The 23,577-nt window shown below is 44.5% G+C and overlaps 1 protein-coding gene across 2 annotated transcripts; it reads right to left on the reverse strand.

Moving 5' to 3' along the window:
- Positions 1-375: 375 nt before the first annotated feature.
- dpysl5b (dihydropyrimidinase like 5b) lies at positions 376-22,327 on the reverse strand. 2 transcript variants are annotated; one of them, XM_076037668.1, is made up of 14 exons: positions 21,821-22,327; positions 14,795-14,901; positions 14,282-14,431; positions 9,376-9,534; positions 7,963-8,142; positions 7,398-7,466; positions 6,656-6,700; positions 6,499-6,574; positions 6,236-6,392; positions 5,991-6,132; positions 4,094-4,236; positions 3,791-3,998; positions 3,136-3,319; positions 376-2,237 (listed from the first exon to the last, which is right to left on the reverse strand). In XM_076037668.1, exons 2-14 carry the CDS (start codon positions 14,891-14,893, stop codon positions 2,152-2,154), a joined length of 1,698 nt encoding a protein of 565 aa, XP_075893783.1. In that variant the 5' UTR covers positions 14,894-14,901; positions 21,821-22,327; the 3' UTR covers positions 376-2,151. The 2 variants fall into 2 exon arrangements, with proteins under 2 accessions (XP_075893783.1, XP_075893782.1); XM_076037667.1 differs by lacking the exon at positions 21,821-22,327 and having other exon boundaries at positions 14,795-14,927.
- Between the last annotated feature and the right edge of the window lie 1,250 nt (positions 22,328-23,577).

The following is a 23,577-nucleotide window of genomic DNA, read 5'->3' on the forward strand; positions in this document are numbered from 1 at the left end:
TAGGAATGATTAGAGAAGCGGTCCATATTTCGAAATTTCTTTTATTTTACTACAGTATTCTAATGTTAGGTTCCAGTGTTTCTGTCAAATTAAAAAAAAACAAAAAAAAAAACAACATTATTCCCATGCTGCCGACCTTAAATTGTGTTTTTGTAGCTGTTGTCTCAAGCCAAACTGACGATTCATTGTCGTCTTGCATAAATAAGTTACTGTTTTTTTTTTTTTGTTTTTTTTTTACGAGTTTCCCTCTTGATTTAAGTATGTACGTTATGCTGCTTTATTGCCCACACGACAAATGAATAACTTCACCGACTGCTCTTGAAATCATAAAATCGAATTATGAGAAAAACAAAACAAAAACACCATCCTTTCTGTTTTGATTCCTTTATTCTTTTTTTTTTGCCAGTTTTGCTGTGGTAAGAAACAAGCAGCCACTTACAGTCAACAGGTTCACTGTCCAACACGACGAGAAGAATCTACAAACACGCACACACGCACAGGGCACAGCCGCCACTGCTCGGTCACGAGTGCCTTCGAGACGACAAAACCATCCAACAGTAAAGCGATGCCATTTGCAGGTGATCGTTTTAAAAAAAACAGCACCAAGTTGTTGTGAACCTGTGGCGTTCAGAGAGATGAGCCGCTCCTCCTGCTTGATGCGGTGCTCCTCATGCATGGCGTGCGGAGGGAGGTGGGGTGGTGGGGTGGTGGTGGTGGTGGTGTGTGAATTCACATTGGCACGTTTATTCTTTCAACAACAACAAAAGAATGGAATAACAAAGCAAACATTCTAAATATATAGTTCACAGACAAAGAAGATGTGGTCATATATAAATATAATACTGCTATGCAGGAATGAGACATCGTTAGAAGGTGAAAAGGATCAGTAGTTGGTTGTTTTTTTTGCAGTCTGTGCAGCTCAATCGTCCTGCTTCTCATTGACACACTCACGTTGCCTCTCACGTGCCGAGTTCTCGTTTAAAATTCAACCTGCCGTCGCAATAAACAATTATGTTCATAAGCCGAATTATAAAGGCGAGATGACAAATCAATTCATAAAAACTATGATGCAAGGCTGTTATACACCTTGTAGAGGCGCCAAATCGGCATAAGTCACATTTGGATCAAGCACTAATTGGGTTTTTGTCAGTAGCAACATTTTCTCACTATTTAAAATCACATTGTCTTCACTTCCAGAAGCTGAACCTTCACTCGCAAGTCTTCCGGCCACTTTACAAGATCTGCAGATATTCCAATAACCGTAACTCCTATATGTACCTAATAGTGTTAGCAGCTTGGGGGCAGGATGTGTGCCGCTGCCACTAAAGTCTATAGAACACACGTGTCTTGTGAGCCAGGGGGAGGGAGAGGAGGAGGTGTTTCTGGTCTACTGCGTTTCAGTCAGAGGCAGTGAGAATGTGGAGGATGGATGTAAGGTCAAGTCTGACTCCAGAGAGTGTCACTGTCAAAGCAGTTGGATATCACCACCACACAGCACGGTTTCCACTGGAAATAAAAACACCATTAGAGGGGCCCCGTGTGCAACGCGAGGCGGAGTGCACAGTGGGCGTTTTAGTCACAAACAGAATCAACGGCACGTCTTCAAATCTATATCAATGTTGTCTACAGCTAACGCTTGTGTTCGTGTGACGGGGGAGGGGGGGTATAATAGATACTTCACTGCGTCCAGTGTTACTGTTTTTTTTTTGTTTTTTGTTTTTTGTTTTTTTAGATAATTCAGTCGACATCACTTCGGTATACAAACCACCAAAAACTGTACTGGTTTTATTCTTTCACAGTCTGTACTTCATTAGGGAACACGAGCAGGGTGATCATGAAGAGACGTCAATGTTAGTCATGGTCAGCTTGAATTTGGGAGACACTTCGTATCCACAAATAGCCCTTAACACTCGTGTAATCGTTATATAAATCGGGGCGTCGTTTTTGTTTTGCAGGGACTCGCATTGGCAGACCACTGTACACCAGTTAGGGTTTTCAGATCCAAAAATCAGAGGCGTGTGCTTCAATTCAATTGTTTTTCCCCGTCTTTACTTCGTTCCTGTGATTAAAAATCAGTGCAGTTTTCCTGGTTGATCGGCGTTGTACAAAACACAAGAGGGTGTTGGACGGCTGACGCGGCGGCACCAGTGGTTACCAGATGCCGCTGGAACGGCCACCGGGAGGGGCCAGGATGCGAGCTGAGGACCTCTTTGGAATGTGGTCATCAACTTGGGACCCTGCGTGAAGAGCACAGGTGCTTTCTTCAGTTTGATTCTCATTTTCTTTACTTTTTTTTTTTTTTTTTTTTTTTTTTTAAAAAACTTCAGTTTTGAAGGTGTTGCCCTCAAAGGTAACTGTGTGATAGTTTGATATTTTGAAGAAGAAACAGCATCATCGTGTGGTTACATTTCAGACTGCAGCATTTTTCACTCTCCCTCCCTCCCCTGATCATGCCAGTGAACTACAGTGCGCACCCAAACCTGGATCCCTCGTCAACGTTCTTCTTTGTTGGTTAATGTGAAAATGTATATGTATGTATGTATGTGTGTGTATATATATATATATGTGTGTGTGTGTGTATATATATATATATATATATATATATATATATATATATATATATATATATATATATATATATATGTGTGTACATATACATAAGGGTAGGAAACCCAAATTACTTACTGAATACATATATATATATACATATATATATATTCATATATTTAAACACACACACACACACACACACACACACACACACACACACACACACACATATATATGTATATGTATATATACACAACAACTTCTCCTTTGTTGGTTTATTTGAAAACGCGAGAAGTTACCCTAATTACAAAATGTGTCAGGTGGGCTGGATTGTCCACTCCAGGCTTCCTTAGAAATATGGTGGTGCAAGATGGCAACTAACTGGGAGCAAGGCCTGTGTCTACTGTATGTATATTCTGATATATACATGAGAACCAAATGACTTTTATTGTACTGCAATTATACACTGTAATTAAAATATGTATGGGAAGTATATCAGGCTTTTCCCAATGTGAATATCATAAACCAAGCCAAATATTACACTCTGGACCTTTAAATGGTTACATCAGTTGGATTTCTTCCTACCTGAGAGGCTAAAAGAAGACTCGTGGAGGTCTCGGACACCCTGGTGCCCGCGAGGGACAGCGGCACCTTTATTGGGTGTTTCTCCATCGATGGGGCCTAAACCGAGCTCCTTCTTCATTGAATTAGCCACCTTGGCCACGTCACCGGAGTAAGGATCCCGGTCGACTCCTTTATAAGCTTGAGCCTGAATGAGTGATGAATAAGCACAGGAGACACAAAAATATAGAATTATTATAATCTGTTTTTTTTAAAAGTAGCATTCAATGAAGTGAGCACAAAATATCTGGTGATTCAGTCAATTGCTATAGAGCAACACATTTGTTGAATAAAATAGGAAAAAAAGGTTAATGTCTATAATGTCTGTGATGTCTGTAATAGTCTGTTTATGACTAAATATCACAAATTCTGACAAACAAAAATCCGTTTCTAAGTATCTGCTTCTATCTGTAATATTTCAACAGTTTGTGTGGATGCTGCTTCTCTTTTAAACTGGGACCGGATCAGAAAAAAAACCTCAAATCCTGTCTAAGCTCAGTGGCTGCAGCCAGCTCACTGTCAGCTGACTGCAGGCAAAGAGAACAGAGCTGGCCGCCGTGCGCTGCGACATCTATATATTTTTTTTTTGTTGACACGTTCCAAACCTCATTCATCACACCTTTTCTCTCTGCACCATCTTCTTGTAGAGGTAGTCGGGGAACATGCGCTGCGGGTAGAACTTCCCGGAGCCCTCGGCGCACATGAACACGCCGTTTTCGCACACCAGGCGTCCTCGGCTGACGGTCACCAGCGGAACGCCGTGGCAGCGCGCGCCCTCGTACAGGTTGAAGTCTCCACCCTGCACCTGGGTGCTCACAGAGATGGTCCTGCGGGCAGAGAGGCCGTTTCGCACCATTTTTCCCCCCGTCGATTTCTGTGAGAATCACGCTTGGCGTGCCGTCCTTATGATGCAGCTACGTACCTGGTTGCATCTGGGTCCCACACCACCACGTCGGCGTCGGCCCCGGGGATGATACGGCCCTTGCGTGGGTAAAGGTTGTAGATTTTTGCGGCGTTGGAGCTCGTCACCGCCACAAAACGGTTCTCGTCCATTTTCCCCGTCACCTGAAAATATATTAATGCAAAAAAAAACAAAAAAAACAGGTCAAACAGGTCAAAATGTGTGTATGTGTCTGTGTGGAGAGGCGGGTCCATTTCAGGGGGTGGCAGGGATGAGCTTTTATTTGTTCATTTTGTTGTATGTTTTGCCATTTTATTTTTGTTTTAATCTGTGAAGCACTTTGGGTGGCATTTTTTTTTTTGCATGAAAAGTGCTTTACAGCTCTGGAAAAAATTAAGAGAGCACTGCAAATTTCTCTGAAATCAGCATCTCTACATGTTTGACAGCCATTCCATTCCAGTGTCTGTTGAATTCCAACACAGGCACACCTCATTCTACTTAATGAAGTATTGATTAGGTGATCACCTGCACAAAATCTTGTTTAGCAAGGAAAAGAATAAAAACCACCTGCTATGGTCATCACTACCCTCTTGCAATAGGACCAGCTGGATGGTAAAAACAGTGCTAGTAGTGCCTCAAAAGTAATTGGAATAAAAAAAAACAACTACTGACCATGCCAATAGAGTTGGAAAAAAAAGAAGAAGAAGAGCCAGGCTGAGGTTTGCAAAAGACCGTAAGGATTGGACCATAGAGGACTGGAGTGAGGTCATCTTCTCTGATGAGTCCAATTTTCAGCTTTTTCCAACACCTGCTCGTCTAATGGTTAGACAGAGACCTGGAGAGGCCTACATGCCACAGGATCTCGCACCCACCGTGGAATTGGGTGGAGGATCTGTGATGATCTGGGGGAGCTTCAGCAAGGCTGGAATCGGGCAGATTTGTCTTTGCGAAGGACGCATGAATCAAGCCACGTACAAGGTCGTCCTTGAAGAAAACCTGCTTCCTTCTGCTCTGATAATGTTCCCCAACTCTGAGGACTGTTTTTTCTAGCAGGACAAGGCTCCATGCCACACAGCTAGGTCGATTAAGGTGTGGATGAAGGACCACCAGATCCAGACCCTGTCATGGCCAGCCCAATCTCCAGACCTCAACCCCATTGAAAACCTCTGGAATGTGATCAAGAGGAAGATGGATGGTCACAAGCCATCAAACAGAGCTGAGCTGCTTGAATCTTTGCGCCAGGAGTGGCATAAGGTCACCCAACAGCAATGTGAAAGACTGGTGGAGAGCATGCCAAGACGCATGAAAGCTGTGATTAGAAATCAGCATTATTCCATCAAATATTGATTTCCAAACTCTTCCTAAGTTAAAAACATTTGTATTGTGGTGTTTCAAAACAAATATAAACTTGTTTTCTTTGCGTTCTTTGAGGTCTGAAACACTGAAACATCTTTTTTTGATTGAAAAACAGGGGGAAACAAATACATACTGGACAATATGTTTTGAATATGTTTTGCAATAAATAATGATCCAAAAAAGAACCATTAAAGCCAGTTTGTTCAGGAAATATTATGAAATATGTTGGTTATTGCCATCCCTATTGTTGTGAAAGGTATAAACAGTTTTGATTGTATGAAGGGTATTAACTAAATTGTAACTTGGGAACTAAAAAGCAATGTGACTGCCTTGTTTATTTTGCTTTACGTTTTTTGCTAAACGATTTATTGGGATAAAGGGGCAAATGAAATGAAATGCGATTATTCTTTTTTCTGCTGCTTTTCCTTCTATATTCTGGGAACTTTTGATTTTTTTCACATTAAATTGTTCTTTTCTTTCACAAATGAATGAAATACAGATTTTGAAGTGAAAATAAAATGACACTGGTGTCACAGGTGCGCAACACGGGCGGCACACGTACCACTCCCCTCTCCCAGATCACGCTCATCCTGTCCTGCACGCCGGCCACGCCGTGAGGGATCTTCATGAAGTCCTCCTTGCCCAGGGCTCTCTGCTTGATGCTGAATGGACGGTGCTCCGATGCCACAACGCTCAGTGTGTCACTGGGAAGAACAAAATATCACCAAGAGTTGCAGTGAGAGGCAGGTACGGCGCACTAGGAGCAATTCCAATGAACAGGGGGGGGGGGCTTCAACGAGCACATACTTGGCCAGAAGACCCATGAGGTACCCGGGCGTGTTGGGGTCGATGCGCAGCGGGGGGACGATGACGTGGGCGGCGGCGTGAGACCAGTCCTGGTGGTAGTACTGAGAGCCGTTGAGCACGGCGTGAGCCACGGTGGTCTCTGCGTGGACCACTTTGCCTGCAGAGGCGAGGAGAGGCGTGTTGGTGTGTGTGTGTATGAGACGTGCAGCAATATCCCTGCTAATTTCATATCGACGGCGCTCATCTCATAGCGGGGCCCCCACCTTGCATCTTAGCTGCAGAAATCATATCTCCCGCAGACATGCTGGACACATTGACCAGGTATATTGGACAACGGGCCTGCGTTGACAAAGAGACGTTCATTATTCAACAACACGTGCAATGCACAATGTTAGAGTAAAGATATCAAAGTGTCTTTACCCTGTTGGCGATGGTGACAGCTCTGTGAGTAGCCTCAGACTCCAGCTGCAGACAGCAAAACAAGGATATTATATATTGAATAGAAATTTCTCTACACATTCGTAATGTTCATGGTATTTTTTACAGGAAGATTCAAATTTGTGACATTAAACATTATGCACACACCAGATTTCGAGTTTAACTTAAAGGTGGTGATATATTTTGCACTGCCAGTGTGGGAAAGACACAAAGCACAAAGCCCAAAAACCCGCTCTAACCCAGGGTTGTCAAACTCAAACACACAGTGGGGCCAAAGTTTAAAACTTCCTCCACTAGAACAGTGAAACCTCTTTATATGGACCCAGTCAAGTTTTGCTTCAACACTGAATATGGATCAAGCAAAGCTTGAGACTATACAATGAGTTCATATCGCAGATGTGCAAAATTGAATTTCAAATCAAAAAACACTTCAAAATAAAAGTAAAGTAAAGTAAAAATCGTACACCTTTTTTGCATGAAAAATAAGTTACTTATACTCTGTAAGTAGTCTGCCTGAGTACCAGCAGAGAATTCTGGGATTCGTAGTATTAGCAGCTGTATAACACCGGCGGCCATCTCTAGTGTGCACTAAATATTCCCTCACGGGCCAAATATAATTAAACTGCGGGCAAAATTTGGCCCGCGGGCCAGAGTTTGACACCTATGATCTAAACATAAATGCTAAAAAGACAAAGAGACAAACAGAGCTTAGAGGAAAATGCACCTCTTCTGGTCGACTGATCTCGATACCCTCTGGTCCAGAGATGCCCAGGTCCAGTGTCTCCTTGGCGCTCTACCAACACACACACAGCAACACTTCAGAAATAGTTCTTAAAAATCCATTTATGCAAATAATGAATTGCAGTCGATAAATGAATAAAATTATGACCGAGGGATGCACCAATACCGATACCAGTAAACTGGGGTTGAGGACTCTACTTGTACTTGTAAAATATGTGCTAATACTACGACACAGATACCAGTTGTATATCAATGTATAAGACAATTTTGTGAAATTTGTGTGGAAAAAAAAAAAAAAAAGAAAAAAAAGAAAATCAAAGTAATTCCATATTGTGTAATAGTTATAATAAGTATTACATATATTGGTATCGTTGAGTACTAAAACGTAAGTACTTATACGTAACTTGCTCTGTAAAAAAGTTCTATCGGTGCATCCCTAATATAAACTAAACAATGTTACAGTAAATTTGACAACAAGTGTGCTGTGGGGTCTTGAAATATGTGTTTGTTGCCGCGAGTGTGTTTTGCACTCAGTGCGGTTCTGGCACCTCGGCCACCAGCTCTCCGTTCTCGGCGTGGACCCGCGCCACGGCCCCGATGTCCTTGCAGGTCTGCAGCGCCTGGTAGAGCTCGGCATCCCTCAGCATCATCATGTCCTTATAGGCCATGAACATCTGGAAGGAGTTCACGCCGTGCTCCCGCACCAAGGTCTCCATCTCGTTACGGACCTGGTGGCGGGACAACAGTCGGTGTCAGTGATATGAACCCAGCCTGGCAGCCGATGATCTCTCCCCCCCCACCCTCCCAACCCCTCCAGACACTGAATGTTGGCACAGTGCTGAGAAGAAAAAAAAAGAAAGAAGAGGAGCCGTGTCTCCGTGTGAGCGTGTGTCTGTGTGATATGGGGCATGAAATGAGTCTGGAGAGCAGCCAGAGTGGGATGACGTCGCCTTCGCGCTGGCGAACGGCACCGTCCCATGGAGACGGCCACCGCACATAAAAGTCCAGTTTGATTCAATCAAGCGGCAGCTAGCAGCAGCGCTGCAGCATTTGGGAGCTAAAGAGGGTCGTGAGAATTAAGAATCAAGGAAGGAAGAAATGGTCGGATAAAAGAAGAGCCGTGCTTACAGCATCTTCACTCATTTAAATGGCCGCAAATATGACGAAGCTAATTTAAGAGTGATGGAAAATATGAACGATACAAAAAAAAAATGCAATTGTTTTATTTTGTGCCAGATTCATTTGCATAAATTCATAATATTAGAGCAATTTATTTTAAACATATATAGATATATTATATATATAACATATTATATATGACATATATATATATATATATTTATGTATGCATGTATGTCAGAATGTATGTATGTACAAGATAGCTTTGTTGGTAAATCATGAATTTTGACAGACTTTGGACAGAGAATTTAACAAAAATTAAAGGCTCATTCATTAAAACAAAAAAAAAAAAAAACCTTTCTAATGAACAGAAACAAATAATTCAGGTATAATGACTAGAGGATGAAGTAAAAAAAAAAGCAAATCATCCTCAACTGGCGCCCAATTTTGCAGCTCTGACAATGAAACCACGCCACAACGTGGGGTTTGTACATTTTACACGGGTGACAAGACGGGGCACATGCAGCGTGAAGCCTCCAGATGATACAGTACGGTTATTAAGGCCAAAGGCTGGCTGGCTGCGGCTTGTTGACTCATAAGAAGAAGAAAAAAAAAAGTCAGCCCTAACATGCTCAGTGAGCATGTGTTTCAACCTAGTTCTGGTGCGGTTCAATCTAGGTCATCACGCATTTCACCCAGAAATCAGACGGCTTTGGGCTCCGTCGTCGCTCCATCAGGAAGGGCGAGAGGAAAACAGTAAAGACACTGTTGGCGTTGATATTTTCTTAAGGTTGGACCCCCTCCTCACCCCCACCCCGCAGCCTCACACCTTCATTTCTTACCTTTGCTCCCCACCAGGTCACCCCGACGTGGAGAGCGTAGTCGCAGCACACCTTGGCGTCGGCCAGAGCTCGGCAGTTCTCGTAGGCGTCCACTAGGGAGCAGTGTTGCTCTGGGAGGACCATGGCCATCACCATGGTGGTGCCGCCCATCAGCGCGGCCTGGGTGAGACGACACAAGTCGCGTGAGGGAGAGAGAGAGGTGAAGACGGGGGAGAGCAAGGGAAGAGGCGGAGGAGAGCAGACGACAACTTTTAAGGTTCAGTGTGTAGAATTTTGAAGGAAGTTTGGCATTCAGGTCACTTTCAAGCATGCTCCTTTGAAAAATAGAGGTGCAAGATGACAGCTAACTTGGAGCAAGACCCTTGCTCTGTGTATATGCTTATGTATATGGTCTAAGGATAGGACATAAGGACAGACCTTAGGACAGTCCTAAGGATAGAAAACCCAAATGACTGTTTCTGGACTCAATGGCAAATAATGCACAAATGGTTGATACAACCTTGCTTATCACTGCCTCTGCACACCTGCCTGTCTTTGGCACATCCTCCCTTGTTATGTTTATATCTATATATTATATCTATATCTATTCTCTTTTATTGTATTTTATTTTACTGCGAGTATACACTTTTGTTAGCGTAGTTATGTGCATTTATGTTTGGCTTTACCAATACAAAAATCTTAAATCCAGCCAAATTTTACACACTGGACCTTCAGCTCTCCTGTGTTTGCACAAGTGATGGAGAGCCGTTGTGAACAGTTCCCCCCCCCCCCCCCCCCCCCCCCCGACGTCGCTGGTCTCCGCCAGCGACGTCTCACTCCGCCGAATAGTAAATGCACTTTTTTTTTTGCGTCGCCATGACAACGACTACTGCTCAGCCACGGCCACGTCTGTCGCATGGTCCCTCCCTTTCTCTCCCCCCCCCCCTCCTCTCCTGCTTCACGAACTGCACCGTGGACGCTCATTCGATATCCTCCATGAGAACCAAGCAGCGATATCGCATTGGGAGTCGTGTGGGGAAAAAAAAGGGCAGGAAATAATCCAACAGCGATGCTAAAGGAACAGAGAATGTGATATTGCAGCATCACTCTGGTGCTTTTTGCTAATATTTTCCCTGACACGGGCGCGTGCGAAAGCAATGAAATTTATGGGAGCATAAAAAAAAACAGTTTTTTTTTTTTTTTGCGCCAGCGCTGAATCATTCCTTCAGACGGCAGACGTGTCGCAGACGGGGGTGTGGGGGGGTTGTTCACAGGCCTTTAAGTGACGAGTCGACGGGCCAATGAGCTAGCAGGTTTCCCGTTGCCATGGGAACACCTCTGAATCATCTGCAGTGTCAGCACCTGAGGTCCCCCGCATGCATGTTTGGCAAAGAGTCATCGATCACTGTCAGTGTTCTACATATATCATATATGTGTTTCCATCAAGACTAACTGTGAAGAAGAAACAATGGTGGATTTGTGGGAAATTTATTCGGAGAACGCGTTTTCCCAGTGTGACAGATGCAGAGCGAAGAGGCCAGCGGATCTTTTTTGGGGGGGTTTTGTTTTTTTTTTTGTGGAAAAACTCTTTGAAGATTAAAGTGTCTGAACCTGCCCGGCTCCTGTTTTTAGGCTTCGTCTCACACCCCAGTTACTAAACATCTAATTTTAGACGGCTCCAAAACAGCAATTCTGCTGGGGAGATTCAAGGAGTCGCACTTGAGCTCTAATAACACAATGGGCCACAACTCCCTGTTTAAGACTACACAGCAAGTTATGTCACTGTTTGAGGCTGCCTTCCAGCAATGTACACAGCAGAGAAATATCACATTCAATATTTCATCTAAATCAGGCAGCAATTCCATCAAAGAAAAAAACAACAGCAACAAAATATAATGCATTTCATATCATGGTTACAAATTCATGACAGTTTATGATGATTCATGACTGTTGCCTTAGTGTTACGGAGTGACAGTGGCTCCATGCAACTGCTTAGAGACTGTCATCTACACACTACTGGTCTGAGCACTTAATATTTTGGCAGCACTGTGCGGCAGAATTTAAAGAATCTATTATGAAAAGCAGAGTTTTTTTTTTTTAATATCTCTAGTTTGAGTTAAAGTGACACAGTTCGCCAGCAGTCACTGCAAATGCATTTGCAGAGGCATGAATATAGATATTGGCTGGTGTGAGAAAGAGACAGCATGAAAACCGGAGGAAATAAAAATAAAAAAGGTCAAATGTTGTCTATGTTAGATGCAAATGATATCTGACATTTAATTTCTATAATTTGCACACGCAAAGTTCTATACGCAGCTGATTGCACCGCACTCATCCTCTCATATTACAAAAAAGAGCCCCCCCACACCCCCCCCTTTTGGCTTCTTACAACTGCACTGATCCTTGACAGCATGGCTAAAGTGGACGGTGACACACAAACACCAAACAGTGTTCTAACGTGAATTCTCCAGTCTATTAGAGCTCCCCACCGACCCCCTACTGTGAACATAATCCCTTGAAAAGAATCTAATGCGGACTGGCAGGGTGGGTGGGGGGGTGGCAGGGGCGCGAAGACGTTAGCGGCTAAATGTGACGCGAGCGAACGCACGCTGCGATGGAATCGCAGGTAGCGCTGGGAGCGGAGGGAGGCGTTATTTGGCCCTCAGGCGCGAGTTAAAACAGGCCGTCCATCCCCACGCAGGCGTGGGCGGCGTGCGAGGATGAGAGGGTCCCTGCACGTCGGACCGAGGGAGAGGCTATCGGTGTCGGGGGGCGGGGGGATTACAAGAGCGGCGCCCCTCGTGGCTCGCCCCGGCACCTCCCTCCCTTTCCGCCCTCCCTCGGCATCGCTCGCGTTCACGCTGCCTGCGTTCAGCACAGCGCTGCTACTGCGGTGCCGGCAGCGGCTCGTCGAGTCTTTTCCTTCTGCGCCGGAATCAGAGAGAATGTTGCTCGGGAAACGATCGGAAGCACCTAAATTTAGCAGGTGAAAGGCGTCTGAAGAGCACGCGGCTGCAATGCCGAGTGTGCAATTAACCTATAAATCATGACGGAGTCCACTGATGAGTAATATATATATATGATTAGAGATGCACGAGACCACGTATTTACAGATTCCGTTGTTTGTTTGTTTTTTCCGAGACAAGGTTTTTCGGAAAAACATCGAAATCTATCAACAACGAAGACGTAATGAACGTCATCACTCCACAGAACGGGTAGAATACGAGAACTTGCATTTCAGCACTCACTGATACTCACACTGAGTACTTATAATAAGGCCGTTACAAATGACTTTTTTTTTCGCAGGTGTTCTGTTATTTGAACAACATTCCTCAGCATGCTTTTCTAGAACATGGCTGACTGTCACAGGTTTCACTGCAGCACAAACACAAATTTAAGAAAATTTAAGAAAATTTAAGAAAACCAGCAACATATACAGCTGGTCCTGGTGTCGCAGTACCGGCACATATTTTACAAGTACAAGTGGAGTCCTCAACCCCGGTATTGGACCGATACCTGATACTGGTATCGGTGCATCCCTCTCCATCATGATAATTGATTGGTGTTAATTAGCACCGACCCTGAATGTCCTTTTGAATCTGAACAACGTGTTTTTATTCCCTCCTAAACGAGTCAACACTGTTACGTAACTCTCCCTTCTGCTGCTGCGAGTCAGCGTGAGCAGGCACGCAAGGTAGAGTAGAGAGTGAGACAGTGTGGGACACATTGGGAGGAGGGCCAAAGAGGGTCCGGGTGCCAGGATGGTTGGGAATGACAGGAAGGAGGGAAGCGCGGGCGGGAGGAAAACAGCATTGAGGGCTCATCACAGTTGCCAGAGTGGCTGTGATGTGTGCGGCCATTCTCTGATTTACACATTAAGGAGACCGGGGTGGTGGTGGTGGTGGTGGTGGTGGTGGTGGTGGGGGGGTGTAGTTGCCACGTTGCTATGGTAGCGAGGTCAGTGGGTGGGGGGTTGGGTTGGTGGGGGGTTGCTGGGATAAGGCTGCCAAAGACGATTTTATCCCCCCCCCATCCCCCTCAAATTCCTCTTACCCCACTTTGGCCGGGATTCCATGAGACTCGCTGAAAATGCTGCTAATGTTGCTTAGAACAAAATGGGAAACATGCACAATGCCACTTCGGTCACGCTGCGTTGGTAAAAGGACAGTCAGTGGACGCAGGGATGAAGATGCGTCTTCAACTGCTGCACGCGTCAGGATTTCAGCTGCAGTTCAGTGTTTCTGTTGAACTGTTAAGCCCAACTGCAGAATATATACATGTATATATGTACATATGTATACTTTTACAACTTCACAACTTAAACACACCAACGTTGTATTATTTTCTGTCGAATTGACGTCATCTGTCAATTTACCTCGCATACTGATCTTATCAGTCATTAAAATTGAATGCATCTATCTGTATTTCTACCAGTGGAGCTACTGGTTTTCTTTGCACAAAAACGACTTCCTGCTTCGCAGTTTAATCTCATTTCTGCAAAAACCTGCCCAACCTCTTCTGATAAGACCTCCCTGACACCCCGGGGCATTCTTACTAATAGACGCTGGTGAAGTTGAATTCATCCAAAGCCAGGACAAATGAGCAGCCAACAGCTGAAACCCTCTTTGCTTTGGAACGTTTAAACTGAGGGCTCGCCACACCTGTCTTGGTTTGTCTCCCGCAGCCGGCGCGGGACGTGCGTGGCCATTAGTGTTAAAGGCACGAAGCTGCGAGTTCGAAGCGGGAGCAGGTGTGATGAAATGATAAACATTGAGAAAGAGAGAGAGAAAGAATGTGTGTGTGTGTGTGTATATTCATGTGACAGCTGTCTCCGTTTGATCACAAGCACGATGCTGTCGAGGTCCCGTTGTCAAAACACAACGCCACGTGTGTGTGTGTGTGTGTGTGTGTGTGTGTGTGTGTGCACCTTGGTTCCGCTGTAGAAGTCATCTTGAATGGCCGCGTTCATGAACGTGTCCTGCACATGAACGCTGGTGTCGATCCCACCCGGCAGCACCAGCTTTCCAGAGGCGTCGATGACCTTAGCGCCGCCAGGTATCATTAGCTCCTTTCCGACCTGCCGGCCGCACGCCACAGCAAAGACACACAGCTTTAGATTTGAAACGTGCGTGCCAAACAGGTTTATAAACTCCTGAGCTAACGTATTTATTGTCATTGCTACTTGATTTCGTCAATCTTTGAATCAAAAGCATGCGCATGCTACATTAGCATTCAGCGTTTAGCATTTAGCTCAACGGCGCCTAGCGCAGCTGCACATCTCGTTGCTCTGGATCGCTGTGAAATTAATCACAACAGCTGCAGATGCACTGGACTGTGTCTATGTGGATCACATTTGGAGTGTGTGTGTGTGTGTGTGTGTGTGAATGGGTCAGGAGGGACAAAGGATACACATCACAGCGTGGTTGTACTGGTTGCGGACCTGCTGAATGATGCCGTTCTCGATGTAGACGTCGGCCTCATGGGTGAAGTCATCATTGACCACCTTCCCTCCCTTGATCAGGATACGCATTGAGCCCATGTTGGCAGCTAAAAGTCCTAAGGGACAAAAAGAAAGCAAATTAGGACAAAGAGAGCAGGAACCCAACTTGACATAACCTCATAAAGGTGTCGTAAGGTGAAAAACGTGCAGTGTTAAAAATGTAAATCACTGGTTTTACTGCGCTGGACACCAACCGTTGTTGTTCAGTCATTCATGAATAAATGCATTTGAAGAAATTGCCTCGTACGAGCCAATATAGTCTTAACTACGGGATGAGGACGGACAAACAGGAAATTAAAGCGGCGGAACACGGTTCTGATTTCTGGAACATACTGAGACAATCAGCTAAAGTTGAGCGCTCATTAGGCTGAGAAAGTTTCTGCTCCGCCTTGAAGTCGACGGACTGGAGACCTCAGTATCTGCTTCTGATGAATTACCCTCGTCTTTTCAAAAATGACGAGAGTCAATAGTCAGTTTGGGAACCACTGAATAAAAAGTAGAGCAAAACTTGGCGGGGGGGGGGGGAAACTGAAGACAAATGAACATGTGCTGTCAATTTGAATAACAATTCCAATCTAAAGAATTTCAGTGGTTTTGGTTAATATACGTTGACGAACACTGCACCATGGAGAAACGGTCGTTTTTGGCAAACAGCGGAAAACAATCTGTGAATAATTAAATGGTAATTTTTCTCAGACTTCTTTCCAAAAGCTTGTTCTAAAAATGGCACCACCACCAAACTCCTGGTGGATGAATTCAATTTCAAATAAGCGGGGAAGGCTATGCCTCCCATATAGCAGCATCACTCTAGGCATATGGATCCTAATTAACCTCATTTCAACCATTCCTTTTATTATTTGCTGCACAATAAGCACTTTCAGAATGCCTGGAAGCCGCTGCCCCTCCTTTATGGTAGATAATTATAACTCTTGGCAATGGAAATCCCTTGTTGTTGTTTTTTTTTACAGTTAACATTCCCCCGATCTACTTTCCCTTGAATATCCTCAATGCATTAACACACACACACAAAAAAAAATGTATGTATTTTTTTTAAACAACCCTGATTGACACGTAAGAAAAGAAAAGCTGCTTGAGCAAAACTTATGGGTCAATGACAGCAGGCTGTTCTACAAACGTCTCTCTGTTCGCATGTGTGTATTCTGCATGGATGGCTGTACGCAATGTGTCTGATGGCCGGTCACAATGGTCGCCCAGTCACACAGAATCAGCTCAAAGAGAGTGAGAGGGGCAAAGGAGGGGGGGGAACGGAGGGGAATGACGGGAGAAGAAAGGAAATGGAATGGCCATCGTTGGGAGACGGGACTGGGAAGCCTCGACAGTTGAAAACGTTTGACTGACCAAACACTACATGGTGGGTACCAGAATATTACACACGCGCCTGCAACGTCACTGGTCATCGCTCCGGTGCAATAGCAGGGTGTAATCAAGCCCCAGAGCTGCTTGCAGCATTTATTGCTCTAAATGCAGGGATGGAAGTAAATTACAGAGATCTCTGAAATATATGATTAACCGAGGAGGGAAAGTCAATGTCAGCACCACCTGGCACCGGTTGGTGCAGGCACGAGGGCAACGATTAGGGCACAGATGGAATATAAAATAAAGAGAGTAAGAGCAGTAACACAGATTAAGATGATTAGATTGGACAAGGTGATGGTGGTGGACGGTGGTGAACATGGTGTTGGGTGTTGGGTGTTGGGGAGGGGTGCCGTATGGAAAGTAGTGCCCTAAAGGCCTGCAAGACGGAATAATAGATTGGTTTCCCTGGAGATGGGGGCTGGAGTGGAGCTCTCAGAGGAAAAGTGTACAAAGAAACCGACGCACACACACACACACGCACGCACAAACAAGTGCACGTCACGTCATGGTGGCGCATGTTAAAACTGTCATTATCTGTTGAGCCCCCAAAAGCAAAAATGACAATGCTTTGGGATGATTCACATGTCTCACTCTAAAATTATTGGACAACTATTCAGTCCTCTTTTTATATTGTTATTATTATTACAGGTTCAAGGTCCAACGGCGTCAATTATTTTGACTGAGATGGCTCAGTGGCAGTGCAGATACATGGCGACAGGGTGACATCTCCATAAAACCCTGGCCTTTCCGCTCGGCTCTGCTGGTACCCACGCAGCTCAGCGGCTGCGTGTGGGAATGGAAACATTGGCCCAACAGGCGTCAGTGCAAAAACACTGGGAGCTTTGTGAGGCTTAGGAAGTTAAAGAGAACCGGTGTAACTGATCTGTTACATTCACACACGTATATCTACTGAATGTGACCTAAAAACCCTGGAGTGTATTTTTTTTTTTTTGTGGTTTGTTGGTTTTTCACTAAGAAAAATCAATTAAAGGTTAATGTGTACTATTTGGAGGGTTTGAAGAAGAAATCAGTTACATTTTAGATTGTATTGTCTTTCATTCTCCCTCCCCCTCCTGAGCTTGCCAGTGAACTACAATGACCTGTGCACCCAAACCTGGATACCTCATCTCCACCTTGTTCTCCGTTGGGTCACCCAAATTATGAAACTCACTGTCAGGTGGGTTGGATTGTCCACACCAGGCTTCCTTAGAAATATGGTTGTGCGAGATGGCAGCTACAGTAACTGGAAGCAAGACCCTTGATCTATGCATATTATTTTATGAATAAAACTTGACGGGTTGGTTCAGAATTTTGAATGTAGGATCTCATTTCCAAGTTACCTAGTGTGCTATTTATAATCTGAGACCGTTGCTACAGACTACATCCAGCCCTCTAGTTTAGCATAATTTGCTGGTGCTAGCCTGCCAATACAAACAATTTTCCCCAGTCTACGGTGCACACAAGGCAAATGAATTTTAGCGCCAGACTACGGATGTAAATATCTGTGGTGATGGAAAAATGTTATATATAAAACTACCATGGCATTGCATTGCATTTTAGGGGACTAGTGTCTCGGCAATGTAGTTATACTTCCTGTAGTTGGTAGCAGGCTACTCGCTCTTTTATTTACCTGACGCTGTCATTGCTACAGAAGTTAGTAGCAAGTTACAGTGGATTGAAGAGAAAACCCCACCATTGCTGCATGGGCTATATTAGCACACTGCCTAACTTGGAAATGAGGTCCTATGTAATAAATTCTGAACCACCCCTTTAGAAGGTAAGTGGGTAATATTTGGAGATTTTTAAGAAGAAACAGTAACATCAAGTGGTTACATTTTAGATTGCAGTGCTCTTTCACTTAAGTCCCCTTAAAGACTCCGTGCCTTCCCTCTCCCGAGCTTGCCAGTGAACTACGGTGACCTGCGAACACAAACCTGGGTACCTCATCCACCTTTCGTTGGTTTATTTGAGGATTAGAGCATTCACCTTAAATGCAAAACGCGCTGTCAGGTGGCCTGGATTGTCCACACCAGGCTTCCTTAGAAATATGGCGGTGAAAGCTGGCAGCTAACCGGGAGCGAGACCCTTGATCTATGTACTGTATATTCTTATACACATATAACAATCGTTCTAAGGGTAGGAAAACCAAATTACTTTGAATGAACTCTATTATGAGCGTATTTATAGGCTGCGTTTTATAATCTTTCAATATAAAACTCACAAATTAACTTGTTGGCTTGAATGACGGTGCGAGAGAGGACGAACTCGGAGGGACTACAGGATGTGATGTAAAACGTCAGGATGATTATGCGGCCGTCAAAAGAGGCAGGCTGTCGGTCTGTATTACAGCCGCTCCTTACGTTTGCTCAGTGTGTTGCTGTGCCCGAGTGTTCCTGCTACTGAGGTGGTTCAACAGCAACATGGCATCAGTCCTTTTTCTGTCAGGACGGCTTCACTGACAGCCTCGCAAATAACTCCTCAGATCTCCTCAAGGCATTAATATAACAAACACCCTTTGTGCGTGCGTGCGTGTGTGACTTTCTGCTGTGTCACAGCACTTATGACAACCTGCTAGAGGGAGACACTGTCTGGCAACAGGAGTTTGAACTTCAGACAGCAGCTTTCAGCCTTTGTGTGGCTCACGTTTGGCACGCATATTCTGTGTACATGTCACACTCAGCAAGCCGAGCTGAGACATCCTCAACGCTTTGACAGAATACATTAATAGAAGAGAGGGGAGCAGTCTGATTTCCGCCGAGCACCGCTAATTACAGCGTTGGCGAGCTTAGGGAATCAGAAACACTTCCAGCTCTAGAGTTAGGGCACGGCTTTTTAATTAAAACAAGGGGATTTTTTTTTTTTTTTTTACTTTTTGCTGTATTAACAGGTTGTATTCACAACTACTATTTTTGATTCCGCTATTAGGTGATGTCATACATCACAGTGGGCTGAATACACAGCAAATAGCACAGCTACAGATTAGCAGCTAGCATACACGCGTCCACAATGCCCTGACTAGAAACTGACTTCACATTAAAAGAAGAATGAGTACAATTTTGTATAAATACAAAATACAAAACTCTGTGAATATGTTCAGGTGACATGTGAGCAACATATGTGGCATAAGATCAGTTTGTGTGCAAACGTCTTCAGACGACACCGTCTCTCTCTCTCTCTCTCTCTCTCTCTCTCTCTCTCTCTCTCTCTCTCTGGCTGTGTGAATGCTGCTGCTGGAGCTGCAAGGAAGGAGCGGCACAGCTGCTGACGCCTGCTCCATCTGCAGTGGAACTGCCACTGGGTGGGACTGAACAGAGTGTGTGTGACAGCGTCCGTCTTTCCGTCTGGGCACAGGGAGTGCACACGCACGCACGTGTGTGTGTGGGTGTGTGTCTAAAACAGTGGGGCTATTTAAAAAGAAAAAAGGCAGAGCAAATGTGCATCAGACGGCTTTACATTGTCCGATGTGATAAGAATAGACGTCGCCCACACATACACGTGTGTGCGTGTGCGTGCGTGTGAGCGCGCCAGTGGAGGATGTGCTTTAAACAGTTGTGTCACTCGGTTGCGTGGTTATTACAGGGAGGTCCATGGATGAATGAGCCATTAGTCAATTACACACAGATAAACAGAGAATAACAACAGTGGGAGCGTAACAAACTAGGCCATCACTCAGAGGATTAGGGTGCGTCTCCGTGTGCACTTTCATCGCGGTGAAATTCGTGGAAAAAAAAATATGTATACCTCCCGCAGTTTCACACGATTCACCGCATTCATCCGCTGCACAGGAAGCAGGTTTGTACCCCGAAACACTGCGGGGAATATCGGGGAGTTGACATTTGTGCCTTGTAATTAATTCCGCCTCTTTGATGTGTTTTGCAGTTATGCGAAAGCAATGGATTAGCGCAAGGTTTACGGATCTGTGCTCAAAGAGCATCCAAACAGATTTATTACCCCTAAATAGACCATAAAACTCTCAAATCCACCCAATACTGCCTTAAATTGCACACAGGGTGTTGGTGGGGGATACATGCAAACTCCAGTGGGAAAAAATATATAAATAAATAAATTAAAAAAAAAACAAAAAAAAAAACAAGTAGAACTTGAAAAAAATTGATTATCCCTTACTGGTTGCTTTGCATCTACTCTTAATCAAAGAGCGTATTTCATAGGTGTCAAAGCTCTGGCACGCAGGCCATTGAAGGATATCATTATAACGACTTCATTGGTTTATTGTTGTTATTTTATTTTTAAATGTATAATTAGCCCTTGGGGAAAAGGTCACTGTTGAAATGTAAAGGCCCGCAAACAAAGTCTTTTTTACATTTGAAATTAGATTTTGCACCTGTGCAATATGAAGTTATTCATGGTGCAGAATTAAGCTTTGCTTGCTCCACATTCAGGTTGCTTGGGTCCATACAAAAAGCTTCATTGTTACATCTTGCTGAAGATTTTTTTTTTTTTTTTCTTTCAATAATCATCAATGTTGGCCCGAGATGTTTTGACATTTCTGGCCCCACTGTGTGTTTGGCTTTGACACCCCTGCTCTATTTGAATGGGGTGCGCCATGTGTGAGGAATAGATTACATCATCATCTCATTACGACGCTTTAACATGTTTAATTCATGTGAAGGGGTTTGGGGGTGGAGCGGGAGGGGACGACGGCGACATGCAGATCCTTTAATGAAATGATAACACAGGTTCGAGCGCAAAGATCAGACGTATTAAAAAAAACAAGAGGCAAGGCCTCCTCATTGCGCAAAAGACGGGAGGGTTGGCAGGGGATCAGATCACCTGTTCAGCCACATTGTGTTTCATCGACACCAACAGCATCCAGAACCCCCGTTAGAATGTAACGACCTGCTCGACAACCAGCAGCAGCAGCGGCAGCAGCGGCAGCAGCACAAGGACTGCATATGTTTTGGAGAACGGGCTTTTTTTTGGGGGGGTGGGGAAAGGAGACGGGGGGTAACCTATAAACGAATCACACGCTTATATAACACGCATACACGCACGCACGCACACGCAGGCAGGCAGGCAGGCACAGAGGGAGACACGCACGGCGTCTCACCGCACTGACACGTCGAACACACGCCACCCTTGAAATCTTTGTGTCTCCCCGGCTGCTGCCTTCGCGTTTCGACCATTTTAAACTGTTCCGTTTCTAATTCACGTCCCTCTTTGAAGTCGCGAGAGGGGGGTGGGGTTGGTGTTTGTGTGTGTGTGTGTGTGTGTGTGTGTGTGTGTGTGTGTGTTGGGGTGGGTGGGGAGGAGGGGGTCTTGCAGTCAATAATTCCCAGTTACAATAAAACATTTTTTTTTTTTTTTTTAAATAGCACCGCTTCAACGTGACACTAACATATTAATTAACGACGGTGCAAGCTTGGGAGGTACTTTGAATTTCGGGGGTTAAAACATCGAATTATTTATGATTAACATAATTTTAAACGGCTTTCGTGTGAAAATGGTGCGTTAATTAACATGGCACAATATTCGAAATGTCTTCTTGAGAGCACCGGTGACAATATTCTTTTCAACAACGCCCAGAATGCAGCATAGCGACCGCGGCTGAACACTATATCGGCCTCTTACCGTGTTTTTTTTTTTTTTTTTTTTGAATTCTCCCCCACAGATTCCACCGTCCACCTTCGGCCGTCAGTCACCTCCTCCTCCTCTTCTTCTGCTTCTTCTTCTGCCTTGCCCAGCACCGGCTGAGTGAGTGCGCGAGGACAGCTGGCGGCGCGCGAGCCAAAGATGCTTCGATGCCGCCGCAGCCAATGAGGCGGCTGCCCGGTGCGAAGCGATGGGAGAATGAACCAATGAGAGGACGAGATGCTAACAGCGGAGATGGGAGGGGATGGAGGGGAGGTGGGGAAGGGGGTCTCTCCTCTTCGGCAGACAGGGGCGTGTCTCCAGCCTGGCCACACTAAAATCCTCTCATAAAAAAGAATATTGCGGTTAGCGCTGAATATGTTTAGTGGTACAAACGGATTAAAGGCAAAAGTGTTAGCATTAGCAGGATTAACATTCTTCGTCGACAGGGGGCTCTGTTTCCATTGCACTGTTAAGTCACATAACCGGAAGGTGGTTGAGTGCGTCGCCTTAATTTGTTGTCACGTTAAATAATGCCCACACAATATCAGAAGATACTAGTAAGAATGCAAGGACCACAGCAGAACCGTGACACTTTGCACAGAACGCACACAAAAAACACCCCTCTCCCCTCCCCCCACCCCACATAAAAGTAAGCTAATCCCTGATGAAATATATAAATTCACTCGGAAGTTATTATTATTCATAAGAATGTGGCCTCAGATGTGTAAACATTAAAACACCGGTATTGCCCCCAATCGAAAAAATTTGAAGTCGTTATTAACATTAATGAGCCTTCTCTGTTAGTTTAACAGCTGTATGCTCAACCACTTGTCCAAAACTAACAACTATTTAGACCAAGAGTAGAGAAGAGAATCTTTAGTGGTTGAACAGTTTAGCACCAATGCTTTCTGTTCAACTGTTTGTCTTCGCCTTTTTACAGCAGAAGTCTGACCGTAATAACTTGTTGCTTAATGTCTTGTTTAACATATCAACTCATTGCAATTCACTACAAAATCAGCTGCTCGACGCAAAGATCTAAAAATGAGGAAAGACCAAATGGGCTGAATCACAAGAAACAGTCTTTTTTTTTTATTCACGTTTCATTTCTTACATTGTTCAAGTACAAAGTTAAAATGCCTTTTTAATTAGTTCATATTCATACAAGAGTAAAATAATAATAGTGCCTTTTCCTTACTACGACAAACTTAAATACAGTCATTGTAAAGACAAACTTGATTTATACTCCTAACAATATATTTTTTCTTATTTTCAGATAATTTTTTTTTAGCACCTTTTTGAAACTCCACCAGGGTTCTCCTTTTCCTTTAAAAACTCATCTTTCATTAAGTCCATGAGATGAGTTGTCTGAATGCGGCACAGCATTGTATTTGCAAGGTGTTGTACATGCGTGCGCTCAGCGTCTGGGCGTCGTCGTTCAACTGTGTGCGTCTGCGTGCGTGTGTGGGTGTGCGTGTCGAATGTTTTGTGTGTCGGTGCGTTTACGTGTATCAGTGTGGGAAAAAAAAACAACGCGTCATTCAGCCTGACAGTTGTCTACAGGCGAGCAGAAACATCATCACCGTGTCACCCGCATCGTTCGACATGTACGTCTCTGTTCCTCTGCGCTCTCAGACAGAGGAGGCCTGTTGGAAATGATGGAGCGCGTCACGTGCAATCTAATTATTATTGTATTGTATAATTAGAATGACTTATTGGCTTAAGACCAGTGTGCGAAATACCCGTCAATATTCAGG

This window comes from Nelusetta ayraudi, unplaced genomic scaffold, assembly GCF_046127955.1.
Source record: "Nelusetta ayraudi isolate G7.1 ecotype Tasmania unplaced genomic scaffold, CSIRO-AGI_Nayr_v1 ptg000052l, whole genome shotgun sequence".
NCBI classification, from domain to species: Eukaryota; Metazoa; Chordata; class Actinopteri; order Tetraodontiformes; family Monacanthidae; genus Nelusetta; species Nelusetta ayraudi.

Excerpts from the sequence above, each read along its gene's own strand:
- dpysl5b (XM_076037668.1), bottom strand. The coding sequence starts at position 14,893 with ATGGGCTCAATGCGTATCCTGATCAAGGGAGGGAAGGTGGTCAATGAT. Across the intron at positions 6,575-6,655 it reads CTGTCACCATCGCCAACAGG|GCCCGTTGTCCAATATACCT; the intron begins GTAAAGACACTT and ends TTGTCAACGCAG. Across the intron at positions 3,320-3,790 it reads AGATGGTGCAGAGAGAAAAG|GCTCAAGCTTATAAAGGAGT; the intron begins GTGTGATGAATG and ends TCACTCATTCAG.